Source organism: Camellia sinensis, chromosome 7, assembly GCF_055761805.1.
Source record: "Camellia sinensis isolate YWXY chromosome 7, ASM5576180v1, whole genome shotgun sequence".
NCBI classification, from domain to species: domain Eukaryota; kingdom Viridiplantae; phylum Streptophyta; class Magnoliopsida; order Ericales; family Theaceae; genus Camellia; species Camellia sinensis.
In genome coordinates this window covers 109,783,704-109,798,985 of record NC_138967.1, presented here as the reverse complement: position 1 = coordinate 109,798,985, position 15,282 = coordinate 109,783,704, and the positions used below count along the sequence as shown (strand labels likewise).

Sequence of the window (15,282 nt, the reverse complement as noted above, 5' to 3'; positions counted from 1 at the left end):
ATATTTACAGATCACTGTTAATCTTTTCTTTGAGTAAAAAAAAAAAATTTGATAAGCTACTGTTATTCGGGGATTTTTTGGGATCAGGGATACTCGATCCCTGTTAGGGGGCCGGGGGGGGGGGGGCGGGCTCCCCGCTGGAGATTAGGGGCGAGGATGAAAAATTTATCACTTTCAGGGACCGGCGACGGAGAGTATAGTCCCCACTCCCACCCTGCTCCGTTACCATTCCTAATACTCAACCCATTTACACAAACAATGAAACTTTATCTCACACTTTAATTAATTTATTATTAAATGAGTCATAAGTATTTTATTTGAACTTATTCATTTAACAAATTAGTCTAGTTCATACAAATTTTAAATAAGTTGAGTTTGAGTTATTAATGAATAATTTGGTTTGTCTGTAGTCTTAATTAAAAAGATTTTATAAGATAATAAAAGTGTACCTCTTCTAATACCGATAGCTTGTTTATGAATTTTTTTTTTTTTTAAATTCTATGTAATAATTTCAACGACAAATTCATTTTATGTCATTGTGGTTTGAGATTAGGACATTTTATCCCTATAGTTTAAATAGAGTCAAAAAGCTCCCATTTGAGTTTTGGATAAAAGTTAACTCCGTGACTACATATGTAAAATGACTATAATATCATCAAATCTTATGTTTTTTTTTTTTTTTTTTGTTATTTTCTTTCTTTCTTTTCTCTCATACAGATGATTTATAATTTTTAACATTAATTCAATTAAATTGCAATTAATCATAAATTCTTAATTACTTATTGTAATGTCTAACTTTTTTGTTATCTAATTTTAATTTAATTATATTTTAAATTAAAATTAATCCTAAACCCTTAATAATTTATTGTAATTCTTAAATTTTTAATCTAATTTTAAGTTAATTATATTTTAGATAACAATTAATCATAAATCATTAATTATTATTGCAATTCTTAACATCTTAATCTAATTTTAATTTAATTATATTTTAGATCAATCCTTAAATAATATCCATTTTATAATTTAATTTAATTATGTTTTAAATCACTTCTTAATTATATTTTATATTTTAGATAAATCTTTAATTATATTTTATTTTAATTAACATCTTAATCTAATTTAAGGTTTAGAGAAGATGAGGTAAAGTTGTCTTTTTACTATGTTAATTTAACTTAATTTTTTTAGAAAATTAAATTCACCCAAAAAAATGGCGTGTGTGATACACCTTTCATTAGTTTGTTTACATGGAAAAACTAACGGTGATATTTTAGTGCAAAATCACATGAAAACTTTCTAACTATATTTGAACTATATGGGGATAAAGTATTCCAATCTCAGACTACGAGAGATAAAATGAACTTTACCCTAATTTTAAATTCTAAACTTCTATTAGTGCCAATCACATCAACTTATTAAAAAAATAAAATTAGGGACTTACATTTACGTCCTAATTGGTAGACTTATTTTTCAATAAATCCTATAATAATTAATGACGTTTTTCATCAAACACTATTAAAATCGTCACTAATTGTTAATTTTTAGAGATAATTTGAAAAATTTGGTACAAAAAATGTCACTAATTATAAGTTTTAGTGACAATTTAAAAAATTCGTCACAAAAAAGATCACTAATTTTTAACTTTCAGTGACAATTTGAAAATTTTGTTACAAAAAAAATCACTAATTATAAATTTTAGCAACAATTTATAAAAATCGTGAACAAAAAAGTCACTAATTGTCAATTTTTAGCAACATGTAAAAAAATTATTTTTAGCGACGATATTATTAGCACTTATTTTCAATTGGATTTAATTCCAATAAAGTCCTATTGAAAATAAGTTTTAATAAAATCGTTGTTAAAAATAATTTTTTGTGATGTTTTTTTGTATATCACTAAAATTGACAATTAATGACTTTTTTTGTCACGATTTTTATAAATTGTCACTACAACTTACAATTAGTGACGTTTTTCTATGATAAATTTTTAAAATTGTCGCTGAAAGTTGAAAATTAGTGACGTTTTTCCATGATAAATTTTTAAAATTGTCGCTAAAATTTATAATTAGTAACATTTTTTGTGACAATTTTCAAACCGTGACTGAAATTTAATAATTAGTAATGTTTTTTTAGTAGTGTTTGATGAAAATTACCATTAATTATCATAGAATCTATTAAACAATAAGTCTACCTATTATGACCTATATATAAGTCTCTCTAAATTTTATAGGTAAATTACAAATACACCCCCTGATGTTTGATTAAAATACGAATTACCCTTGTGGTTCTAGAAATTACATTACATCCCCTGAGGTTTTAAATTTGATAACAATTCGCCCGTTTTATTAATAAATCTTAAAATCAATTAACAGTTTTTAATGATGTTAACAATATATTTTAATTAATAATTTAGATAATTTTATTATTTCATAGGAGAATAATTATAAATTTCATTTTTTTTTAGTTAATTCTGTTAAATAAAAAATTCTAACAATGAAGTATTTGTTATTTTTTAAATCACAAAAGATAATTTATACTTTAAACAAATCTCAAGAAGTGTATTTATAATTTACCTAGATTTGATTTATTTGAATGACACTGCTTGGTTAAGAATCGAAGTAATAATCCTTTTCTTTGAACTGAGAAGTAATAATCCTTGAATCCACCTCTTCAATGGCATTGAAGAAAAGTCACGCACACAATAAGTTTATGAACCAAACTATCTTGAATTTAAAGTTGAGATTGAATTTGTGTTGTCTTTCTGCTGGTATCCTAGACAAGTTAATTGGGAAGCTCATTGGCCGGCAAGAGCGGCTCGAGCATCTGCATCAACCTTTTTAAAATCATTTTTTAGTTAAAAATTTTAAAAAATTAATTTCATCAAACTCGCTTATAACTCGTCAAAATTTATGATAGCTATAATAACTCGTTACAATAAGTGAGACATTATTTATCGCTTCTTGTGTGTTACCGAATGTCTAGCCGGAAGTCCGGCCGTCAACCGGTTAACGGCAATTTTTTTTTAAAAAAAAAAATTGTTTAGCTGGTAAGTTATCAATTTAATAATAAAAAAAAAAGACTAACAAACACAATAAGAAAATAATATTTAATAAGAATAAGTTAGAATAAAGAGTTTGATACAGTAAATGCTAAAAGATGATTAGCAAAAATAATGAAATAACTTTAATTTAACTAAAAAATTGAAGAGTTTTGTATGGATGCTCTCAGGGACCTCTTACTAGTCAATTGCGCGGTTAACCTTCCTGTAGCCTTGCAGAGGGCTTTATTTGCTGTTTCTTAATGAAATTTCTGCTTCGTTCAAAAAAAAGTCTGAGTGTATAGTATTATTGACTATCGAATGATATTTTTAATTTTTAATGCTTTTTATGAGTGTGGAAAATGAAAATATTAGGTAAATTATAAATGCGCTTCTTGATATTTGTTTAAAATACGAATTAGCTGTTGTAGTTTGAAAATTATAAATACTTTTATGTTTAAATTTTTTATTTAATAGAATTAATTAAAAAAATAAAATTCTTAATTACTCTCTTATACAATGATAAAATTACTTGAATTATTAATTGAAATAATTTTTTGATATTATTAAAAAATATTAATTAATTTGCTAATTTATTAATAAAATAGACTATTTGTTATGAAATTACAAATTTTAAAAAAGGAGATCGAATTTTTAAAATTATAAAGGATAAATTACATTTTAATCAAACTTCAAGAAATATATTTATAATATACCAATCATTGTCAGGAATATTTCGACCACTACTCTGGCGTAAGTAATTTGTTTGTATTGTGTGGTGAGAAAAGAAAAGAAATATTTACTTAAGGTTTTTCACCTACTTATTTTAATAAACAGTGATTTAAAAAAATAGACATTTCTTTTTATTTTATTTATTTTGTATTTAAAGGAGTAGTTTAAATATTATAAATTTCTTGTAAAGAATAATTTTGGTTTCCCATTAATTTTACCATTTTTAGTGAGAAACTAAACTAAAGGTGGTTTTTTTTTTTTTTTTTTTTCTTTTCTCACAAATTTGACATTCTCACAATTTCTCATATTTTTCCATCATTTCTAACTTCATTTATTATCCAAACAAGTGATGAAAAATCTCATTTTCTTCAATTATATTTCTTTGCTCACCAAATTTCTTAATCCAACACAACATAAACTCTCTTGTAGATATCTTTTAAACACTATGTTCCCAGCTGAAAAATAAAAAAAAAACAAAAAAAAACAAAGCTTTTCATGATTGGCAAGAAACTTGAAACATAAGATTAATCTTCAATTGACTTGTTAAATTAAACGAAGCGTGCTCAGTGCCTAGCTTGCTTACAATTGAAGGGAATACAAGCTTTTTTCATTTCATCAAACTCCTTTTGGTCAGCTTTATAACAATAAATAATTGGATAGGGATATTTACTCTCTTCTAACACTTTTTTATTTTATTTTATTTTTATTTTTATTTTTATTTTTATTTTTGTTTTTTATTATCTAACTTCTGAGTCTATTCCTCCAATTTCTTAATTCTACTATATGTTAAAAATCTGAATAAAGAGATTTAAAAACAAATAGAAAATTTTGAGTCAAACTTTTGAGAGTTTTACAAACGACTTAATTTCTCCTCATACCCGCATAAACCTTACTATACATTAGGATAATTTTACATAATTTTTTTGGAAGAATCTCATAAGAAGTGAGGTCCTGTTAGAGTGCTATGCTTTTTGTGGGGTCGATCTTAGGCCTACTTTTATTATTTAAAACGTTTATTTTATAAAATTTATAGAGCAAATAATAAATCATAAAAGAAATAAATTAAATATCAGTAGTTGCATAATGTTTGCCTTTACAAAAAATTAGATGACATGTATGACTCTCGGAATAAATTGTCAATTTTATTTAAGACATACTAGCCTGTGTTATGAACGGGATAATTATAAATATTTATTTTTGTTTTAGATTTTTTTAATATATAAATTATGTTTTTTAAGATTTTTTATAAAAATAATTTAACAATTTTATCACTAACCATAGTGTATGAGAGAAGTTAAAAATAGTACTGCAATAACTCTGCATGAGTTGTATCTACAATTATTTGTATGTAGAGATTTTAAATACTGATCAGGAGATTTTGACCAAATCAATAAATACAGGCATGTGGAAAGACATGTGGATTGAAAAAAGTTAATAAATGCTGATCAGGAGATTTTGACCAAATCAATAAATGCTCAGTTTTTTGAAAAAAAATAAAAAATTTAGAAAATTCAGATTAGGATATTGGAGCTCCCACAGGCCTTCGGGGTTAAAAACCTCATTTTACTTAATATATAGTATAGATATGATTGGATCATGCAATTACACTCATGTCTAATTAACTTAATTTTTTATATAAATATTCTTTGACAAATTGCAAATAAATAGGATAATAACCACGGTCAGCCTTGACATTTATGGGGTCTTAGGCAAATTCCAAAAATGAGGTCCTCTTACATATGTATGTATATATATATATATATATTTATAAAAAAATTTGGATAAAATGATGAGTAACAAAAAAAATTTATTTGCTAGTAGTAAAAAAAAATCACTTAAACATTTAATTATTATAAACTAAAATTTATTTTTATAAATTAAGATAAGAAAAAATTATTAAAAGAATAAAAATCTGATTTTGTTGTTTTATAGTTTAGCCATATATACGCCTTGTTTGTTATCCCCTAAATAAGTCCATCTTTTTATCTTTTTTGGATTACATCAATTAATATCTCCTCTCTACTTTTTTATAAATTTTTTTTATAAAAATTCAAAAAGTAATTTGAATTAATTATCACTGAAACATTACTCTTTTTGTATTTTTAGCAACAAAATAAAGTTTGCATAATCTAATTTATCTACCAAAGTCTTTTCAATAGATAATATAATTAATCCAATCAATTTTTTTTTTTTGGGGTGATATTATGGACAAACTTAAGATTTGATCAATATATATATATATATATATATATTTGTTCAATTTGGTCCAACAATACTTACATAAAATAAATATACAAATAAATAAAATTTAAAATTTGAGTTGTACGTTGTTTACATCTGGTACAAATTTATGAGATAATTGTTGAAAGGTCCAAATTAAGGAGGATAGAAGGTATTAGATCAAATTGGGGTGGTTATTGGCTTGTTGGCCTGCCTAACCCGCCTAATTTGATCCTATTCCTTTAGGGCTTGGGAAGATTATTTTAGCCTATTCGGCCGGACTGAGCCAACATTTTTGGTCCATATTGGGACGGACTGAGCCAACATTTTAACCTATTGGGCCGGATTGAGCCAACATTTTAGCCTATTCTTCTATTATTTTTTTTTGTCGCTATCAAATCTAAAGAGGTAGTGATGGTAGTAATATGGTGGAGATGATGTTATTTTTGCTAAAAAATGGTGTCGGGAACTGTCACTAGAAGAGGTCGCCAGAGGTGATTGCCAAAGATCGTTGGAGGTTATCATCCGCGGGTCGAAAATGATTGCCGATGGCAAGAAGTGTGCAGTGGTGGGTCATGTTAGTGATCTAATGACTGAGTTGTCGAAAGAGGTGTAGGAAAGGTATTTTTGGAAATATTAATAGGTGAAAAAATGAGCAGGACTTACAGGTAAATAAGTCTGGTTAATGGGACTGGCCAATAATTCCTCCAAGAAAGTCCGCCTCAATGTCTATATTTGAATTTTAAATATAGCAAGAAATTTTTTGGGCCCTATTCGGCCAAATTCTGAAGGCCCAATACACCAGCCTTGCTTGCCTCACCCCAAGCTAGCCCTAATAGTAACACATTAATTGCAGTATAGATGATAATCTTTTTTGATGCAACTCTGATATATAAAAATGACTTGCACTAAGCATATAAATGGACTTACACCATGTGTACAGAAAATTTGAATTATCATAAAAATGTAATTATTTTTTCATTACTCTACTAAAATACAATTTCTCCAATATTGTCCTGTTCATATTTTTTAAATGGGCCTTGGCCTGGGCCAGGGTTTGGGAGCTGGAGAACAAATGGATTTGGGACAAAGCATGGCATGCCTCGATTCATTGGCTACTCTCCTAACAGAGGGATACATCCACTAAATGAAAAAAAAAAAAAAAAAAAATCATGGGCCATGTCGGTATAATAACGAAATAAATATATAATTATGAAATCTAAAAATAAATATAAGCGATAATTATAATCACACCAAACTCACGGACCGATCACAAGGCTCATTTTAATTGTCCAATATGTTCTTGCTTTAATTCTCCGTACATATATTATATAAGAAAAAAAAAATTAGATTGATTTGAGAATATTATTCATCGTCCTTATCATAATTTTTTAAAGAAATTAACAGTATATTTTTAAAATTATATTTATTATTTATTTTTAAACACAAATATAACAAAATCATGTAACTGAATTTATTAAATCAATTTAATTTTTTTTAATTAATAATTAACAAACAAAATCTTGAAAATTAAAAGATTCTATTATTAAAATGAGCCATGCCATGGGCTCATATGGCTAGACTGAACCCATCCAGTATAAATGAAAACTGAGTAGAATTTTAATTGTATTTATAATTTATCCACAGAAAAAATATTCATGTCAAATTAAAGTTGAAGGACCTCATGTGAACAATATCACACCAAAATCTCATTGGACCTTTTCTCATCCATAAACTAGAAAATGGTGATAAGGTGATAAGCCCACGTGGCAAAAACCAAACCCTATTACTAAAAAACACTCTCTCTTTCCTCCCCTCCCCTCCTCCCACAACAATGGCTTCTCCAACCCTAATCACTCCCACAGCCACCAAACCAAAACTTCTCCCACTACCCATCAAGTCAAAACTCACCACCACCACCTCCACCTCAAATGCCACAACCACCACCCCATCACAACCCCTCCGCCGCCAGTTCATCTCCCTCACCACTGCCGGAATCCTCTCCACCGCATTGCTCCTCCCAGTCACCACCGCATGGGCCGCTTCGGACGACGAGTACGTGAAGGAGACAGAAGAGGTGATCAACAAGGTCAGAAGCACCATCAACATGGACAAAACTGATCCAAACGTGGCTGCTGCAGTGGCTGAGCTAAGAGAGACCTCAAACACATGGGTATCTAAGTACAGGAAAGAGAAAGCTCTGCTTGGCCGGCCTTCGTTCCGGGATATCTACTCGGCACTCAATGCAGTTTCAGGCCATTATATTAGTTTTGGACCAACGGCACCGATTCCGGCCAAGAGGAAGGCTAGAATACTTGAAGAGATGGACACTGCAGAGAAGGCTCTATCTAGAGGAAGATAGATGAAGGAAATGAGAGCTAGCTACCTTTGAAATGGTAGCAATTTTTTAATATTTGTATAATATTTTTAGTGTTTGGATTTTATTTTTCCTAGTTTGAGATTAAACAAATGAGATTCAGTTTTTGAAATTTAAGGTAGAAATTTAAAGTATGCAATTGTTCTATTCTAATATATATGAATATTTATAGATAAAACAATTTGGTTGTAGATATTATTTTCAATTTTTTTTTTTTTCTTACAGATGAAAATTAAATGGGATAATTGTGGTAAGATTGTTATTGAAAATTTTATGATGCACTAAGCAAGAGTTTATTTTGTTGATAACCAGTTTATTTTATGGTGTCCCAGTCTCGCACACCCCCTCCCCCATCCCCATCCACATCCACATCCACATCCACATCCCACCAAAATTATTATTACTATTATTTTTTTTTTCTCAACCTGTAGAAATTATCATACATTTTAAAGGAAAATGTTTGGTAGCTCAAATTTTTGTGGCTCAAATGGCTCAAATCTGTTAAAACGACGTCGTTTTACACTCAAAATCTGTCAAAACGACGTCGTTTTGACAGATTTGAGCCATTTGAGCCACAAAAATTTGAGATACCTAGCATTGTCGCATTTTAAAATATTGGATGATTGCGAGCTCAACCAATGACGTTTTGTAATGTATGCTTTATTCTTATTTTTTTAACATATAAATACATAATCTTTTTTTTATTGTACAGATATATAATCAATGTAGTCTTTCGTATAAAAAAGAAAAAAGAAAAAAAATACTATGTATAATCGTAACTACTACAATTTTTTTTTTCTCATATTAAAACACAACTGAGTGAGTCTCATATACATTTATGAATGTGTGTCCCACTGCTTTGTATTTAACAAAAGGAAAATGAGATAAGTAATGCGATTATATATAACATTTAAAAAAAAAAAATAGAACAACGCTACAAACTCTTACTAAAAATATACATGTCCAAAACATCATTGGAACCTTTTGTATTTTTAGTAAGATTATCAATACGTATAGAGTTATTCAAAAAATAATAATTACTTTCGAAATGACTAGAATTAGGTGTGTTTGGATCATGAATTTGGACAGAGATTTGAAAAAATAAAATGAAAAAAAAATGTAGTTATATTTCATTCACACTTTTTTTACATATTTTCTTTCTTTTTCAAATCTTTTTTCAAATTTATAATTCAAATATAACCTTAATGTATGCGCCTATATAAAAGAGAAGGTAAATTTTGAAATTCCGATAAGCAAAAATAAAAAAATGAAACTATCCTTTTGGACAAGAGACATTTTTATCAGTTGTGATTTATTCACTTTGAATTGACATTATTTGCCATTAAGTACGTGAACTAATGATGCATAGTTCTTTTTTTCTTAATTTTTTTTTCTTATGAATATATATTTGAGAGGGAGATTTATAATCTGGCTTTGGGCCGTGGTAGAAGCTAGACAGAAGATGGTCGAGCACGTTTGGGCCGAGCTAACTTGGGCCTATTTAGAGGTGGTTTTGCTCGGTCAAGGTCCAGAACCAAGTTAGGACCGAGCTACTTGGGCTTGTCTGCGTCCAGAATCGGTCTTGCTCGGCCGAGGGTCAAGCCCCGTGTATGGGCCGAGCTTACCTGGCCGAGTTGGTCACCTGTTAACCCGGGTTCCATGGTTCGCACGTTTAGCTCGGCAGGAAGGCTTTTTGTTTGCTAGCTCGACCTGTCTGGAACTCAGCTCTACTGGAATGCTACTGAGCTCGGTTGTTATGGAGCGCGGCAAGTGGACACTGGGACTCGTTATGCAGCCCGGTCGTGTGAAGCAGAGGTGATGTCGCTGGGCTGCCGAGTTCCCAGTAGTGTTGTCTGGCGGTTTAGTTAGGTGGTGTTCGCTGGATTTGTGCTGACAGATGGGAGAGTAGCTCCTCGTGTCAAGAGACTAATGGGTACAGAGTTGAGCGCAAAAAGTATATAAGCATGACTGCGCCCCCCATGCTGAGCATGGAACATCATTTGGTGAGATAAACTTACGCTCATTCAGCTTCTCTCTCTTTCTCTCCCTGAGTGTGTGCTAACTTAACCGTCGGAGGGGTTTTCCGGCAACACACCGCCAGGTAGCTCACCGCCGTTGTGTTCTCAGGTTGATCGGATAGATTCGGAGCTTGGATGAAAGGAGTATGGACAGCGACGAACATTTCCTCCCCGTACAATTGGCGCCGTCTGTGGGAACAGGTTCAACAGACAAAACCTTGTCTTCCAAGCTCGTCTGATTGTCTTCCATGGCGAACAACGACGAAATACCGTTGTCCGCCATTGATGGTGTCACCCCTGAGTCAGCCAGACGGAGAGACAGACTCCTCGTCGTTCCAAACATGGTGGACTTGGAGACTTCCCCAGGAGGACATTCAAGAGACGCGCATGATAAGCGCGCTAGAAGTTTTGGTCACTTACGGAGCCCAAACGGACACCGGCGGCGAAGAGAATCGCACGCTAGACGTCTGGAGCACAAGTTAAGGGACCAAGACGCCGTCATCCGGAGAATGGAGGCGGAGATGGAAGCTCTCAAACGGCATGTCAAAGGGATGGGTGTTGCTGGAGTGGGAGACCACAGTGAGCGCACCCAACCACTCCGTTCAGGCAGTCAGAGCCAGCGGCACACTCCCTCACTGTCTATCACCAGAAGTTACAGGGTTGGAGATTCTGACGCGCCTGTAGAGAAGTCTAGCGCGCAAGATAGTACCTATCAATCCTCACGTCCGGCGACGACGTCGAGATATTCCTACTCCGCTCGCTCAAAGGACTTGCGGGTAGTCTTGAAGGAGCGGGCTCGCCGGCGAGAGACTCAAAGGTTGCCGGTGCTCTAGTGGCTATCTTACGGGGGTCACGCCAGTGAAGAGGTCATAATTCCACCACCCCGCCCAGCCGTGCCTCTCCTTCTAGACACAGATTTGGCGAGGTTGAACGCCACCCATTTCCCCCTTGAGATAGAAACCACACCGCTCCCCGCGGGCTTTCACCAGCTCAAGTTTACGCTCTACGACGAAAAAACCGGTCCATACATGCATGTAAGCCACTTCCAACAGGTCATGGTCGGACATAGGCGCAATGACGCTCTTATGTGTCTTATCTTCCTGTTGAGTTTGGGTGAGCTGGGCTTGAAATGGTTTGAGAGGCTGCCGGAGCGAAGCATCGAAAGGTGGCAGCAGTTGGCGGAAGCCTTTGTGACTCGTTTCAAGACCAACACTAAAACGTCAAAGGGGGTGGACCACCTTTTTAGTGTCAAAATGGAGTCGAGCGACACACTCAAGGCGTACAACTCCAGATACTGGAAAACCTTCAATGAGATTTTAGATTGCCCAATCAACTTGGCAATCACCCAATATAAGTGCGGTCTCCCGGTCGGACATAGGCTGCGGGACTCGCTTATCATGAACCAGCCGACATCCATGGGCCAACCAATGCAGCGCATCAATGAGAACATCCGAGTAGAGGATGATGCGGCGGCGTCCACTGTGAAGACAACTCCGGTGGTAACAGACAAGAGGTCGGCTGGCAAGGTACACGCGGTCGGACAGGGGACTAACCGTCCAAGTGATCGCGCCGAGGAATCTAACCGTGGGACAAATCATCGAAACCGAGGAAGGGGTCGTCGGAATGACCAAGCTGAATACCCCCGCGATGACGTAGCTGATGCTAACAGAAGGTTGAAAGCTCAGACGGGCATCACCACAGTCTTTAAGATTCCAATCTATCGCATACTTAGTGAAATCCATAACGAGGATTACGTCCGGTTTCCTGCTAAGTTAGGCGATGCGCAAAAGGGCTTCAATCCACGGCACCGCTGCACATTTCACCGGGAGCGAGGACACCAGACAGAGGACTGTTTGCCTCTGAAGCAACACTTGGAGGAGTTAATCGCAGCCGGACACTTAGATCTTTACATTGATGGGGGTGTTAAGGTCGCACATCCCGCCCCGGCTGATCCGCATGGACCGGAGGACTTGGAGGCACCCTCTCAAGGAGTAGTTAATGTGATCCACGGCATAGTGGAGCCGGCGCGTGTGTGCGAGCTCCGAGGAATGATCAAAAAGGCAGAACACATGAGGGAAGTTTTGTCAGTCTAACCTGCGATCAAAAGGGGAAAGACCGAGGAAAAAGACGTGATTAGTTTCTCCACAAGGGACCTCAAGCGCATTCAAACGCCACACAATGACGCCCTAGTGGTCACCCTCCGCGTCAAAGAGTTCGATGTCAAGCGCATCTTGATTGACCAGGGAAGCTCGGTTGAAATTATGTACTACGACGCATTTAAACAACTCAAACCTCGAGATACAGACTTAGCTCCGACAACTTCGCCACTGGTAGGTTTCAACTCGCAAACAGAGTGGCCTTTGGAAAAAATAATTTTACCGGTTAAAGCCGAATCCGTGGTCAAGCAGGTGGAGTTCTTGGTATTGCAGGTGCCGTCTACATATAATCTGATCCTCGGAAGGGGCTGGCTTCACGTTCTGCAGGTTGTAGCGTCGACCTACCACTAGGTTATGAGATTCCCCTCGGCTATGGGGAAAATTGAGGAAATTTGGGGCGATCAAGTCATGTCAAAGCAATGCTTCGTGGCAGTGAACGGGAGCCGAGCTGCCAAAGGCTTCGTGCAAATGATTGAAGGCCCAGAAGACTAGAGTGTCCTTGATGACGTGGGCACCAGGGCCGAGGACAAAGTTGTTGAAGAATTGGTAGAAGTACGGATCGACACTGAAAGTCCAAACAAGTTTTTTTTGCTCGGATCAAGCCCGATCGCTCACGAAAGGACCAAAATGGTAGAGTTCTTGATGGCAAATATCGAAGTCTTTGCATGGTCGCCCTACAACATGCCTGGCATCGATCCAAGTTTTATTTGCCACCAACTCAATGTTTTCCCTGATGCACGGCCCGTCATTCAGAGAACAAGGAGATCGACTCTTCATCATTCAGAGGTAGTCGCGGAGGAGGTAAAGAACTTGCTTGAAGCATGGGCAATTCAGGAAGTGCACTGCCCTTGGTGGATTTCAAACACGGTCGTGGTACCCAAGAAGAATGGGAAGTGGCGAGTTTGTGTTGACTACAAAACCGTTAACCGCGCTTGCCCTAAAGACAGCTTTTCTTTGCCCAAAATAGACCAGCTGGTGAATTTAACGGCCGAACATAAAAGGCTCAGTTTCTTGGATGCCTACCGCGGTTATCATGAGATTGCCATGCATGGCCCCGACCGTGAGATAACCTCTTTCACCACTCCAAGGGGACTCTTCTGCTATCGAGTCATGCCTTTTGGTTTGAAGAACGCCGGGGCAACTTTTCAAAGGATGGTAACCAAAATGTTCGCCCCTCTGCTAGGCCAGACGATGGAGGCTTACATCGATGACATGGTGGTCAAAAGCAGGCATCAGGCAAATCACTTGTCCGACCTAGCCGAGATGTTTGTCATTCTCAAACAACACAAGCTACGCCTGAATGCGTCCAAGTGTGCCTTCGGCGTGGGATCCGGGAAATTCCTAGGCTTCCTAGTCACAAACCGAGGCATCGAGACAGACCCCACACAAATCAAAGCCATACAAGAATTAAAGCAGCCCAACTCGGCGAAGGACGTGCAGCATCTGGCCAGAATGGCCGCTGCGCTTAATCGATTCATAAGTCGGTCATCAGATCACTGCCGCCCTTTCTTTCGAGCCCTGAAATCCAAGTTTTCATGGGATGAGGAATGTGACAGGGCTTTGGCCGAGCTAAAGGCGTATCTGTCTTTTGCTGCATTATTGGTGACACCAAAGCCCGGCGAAGAACTCTACCTTTATCTGGCGTTTCTCAGCATGCAGTTAGTGCAATGCTTGTCCGGTCAGAAGGAATCCAGCATCTCCCCATCTTCTACGTGTGCAAAACCTTGTTACCGGCAGAGTCGAGATACTTGTCGCTAGAAAAACTTGCCTTAGCGTTGATGATGGCCTCCAGAAAATTGGCGCACTATTTTCATGCTCATACGATCTTCGTTTTGATCGAGTTCCTACTCAAAGCCTTGTTCGAGCGGGCAGATTTTTCCGGTCGAATCTTCAAGTGGGCGGTCGAATTGGGACAATTCGACGTCAAGTTCCAACCCCGAACTGTCATAAAAACACAGACATTGGCTGATTTCGTTGCTGAATTCTCACCTGGAATTCATCCAGTATGCCCGGTGGATCTTGCCATGGCAGCCGAGGAGGTGAATGCAGGCTCGTTAGAAATTACACAGCAGGGCGATGTTGGCGACGCGGAACTTGCGTGCCCCGCCATAGGACCTCCAGTCGGCATAGTACTGTAGCCCGGCGATGTGACGCCGGACTTGGGCATAGTAGATCAACCTGTTGGGTCCAGTGCTACATCCCCGAGGGAGGAGGAAATAGAACCGAACAGCAGCAAACCAAAAACTGAACAGCCGAGCGACTGTGATCCCATCGACCTTCAAGCCTCCCAAGACCTCTCAGAGTGTTGGAAGCTCTTCGTCGGTGAAATGTGGAAACTTTTTGTAGATGGTGCCTCAAATCGTCATGGTGCCGGACTGGGCGTAGTTTTGATCTCTCCAGATGGTCTGACCATCGAACACTCTATCACACTCGGATTCCCTGCATCAAACAATGAGGCTGAGTACGAGGCGCTGCTGGCCGGGCTTAAGAGCGCCCTCTAGTTGCGCACATCCGAGCTGATGGTTTACAGCGATTCCCAACTTGTTGTTAACCAAGTGTTTGGGGTCTACGGAGCTAAAGATGACAGAATAGCAAAGTACCAAGCTCTGGTAAGAGACCATATCAAGCGATTTCAGGCGATAAGGGTCCAACAAATTGGACGGGAAGAAAACGGCCGCACGGATGAGTTAGCCGGTCTGGCTTCCATGGTCGATAGAACATCTCCCAGTCCTCTCTTGGTTGAGTT

General features: G+C 36.4%; 1 protein-coding gene across 1 annotated transcript; it reads left to right on the top strand.

Annotated features, from left to right (window-relative positions):
• The first annotated feature begins 7,755 nt into the window (after positions 1–7,755).
• Positions 7,756–8,553, top strand: PSB27 (photosystem II family protein). Its single transcript, XM_028252631.2, has one exon. The coding sequence runs from the start codon at positions 7,820–7,822 to the stop codon at positions 8,345–8,347; it is 528 nt and encodes a 175-aa protein (XP_028108432.2). The 5' UTR covers positions 7,756–7,819; the 3' UTR covers positions 8,348–8,553.
• The last annotated feature ends 6,729 nt before the right edge of the window (positions 8,554–15,282 follow it).

Excerpts from the sequence above, each read along its gene's own strand:
- PSB27 (XM_028252631.2), top strand. The coding sequence starts at position 7,820 with ATGGCTTCTCCAACCCTAATCACTCCCACAGCCACCAAACCAAAACTT.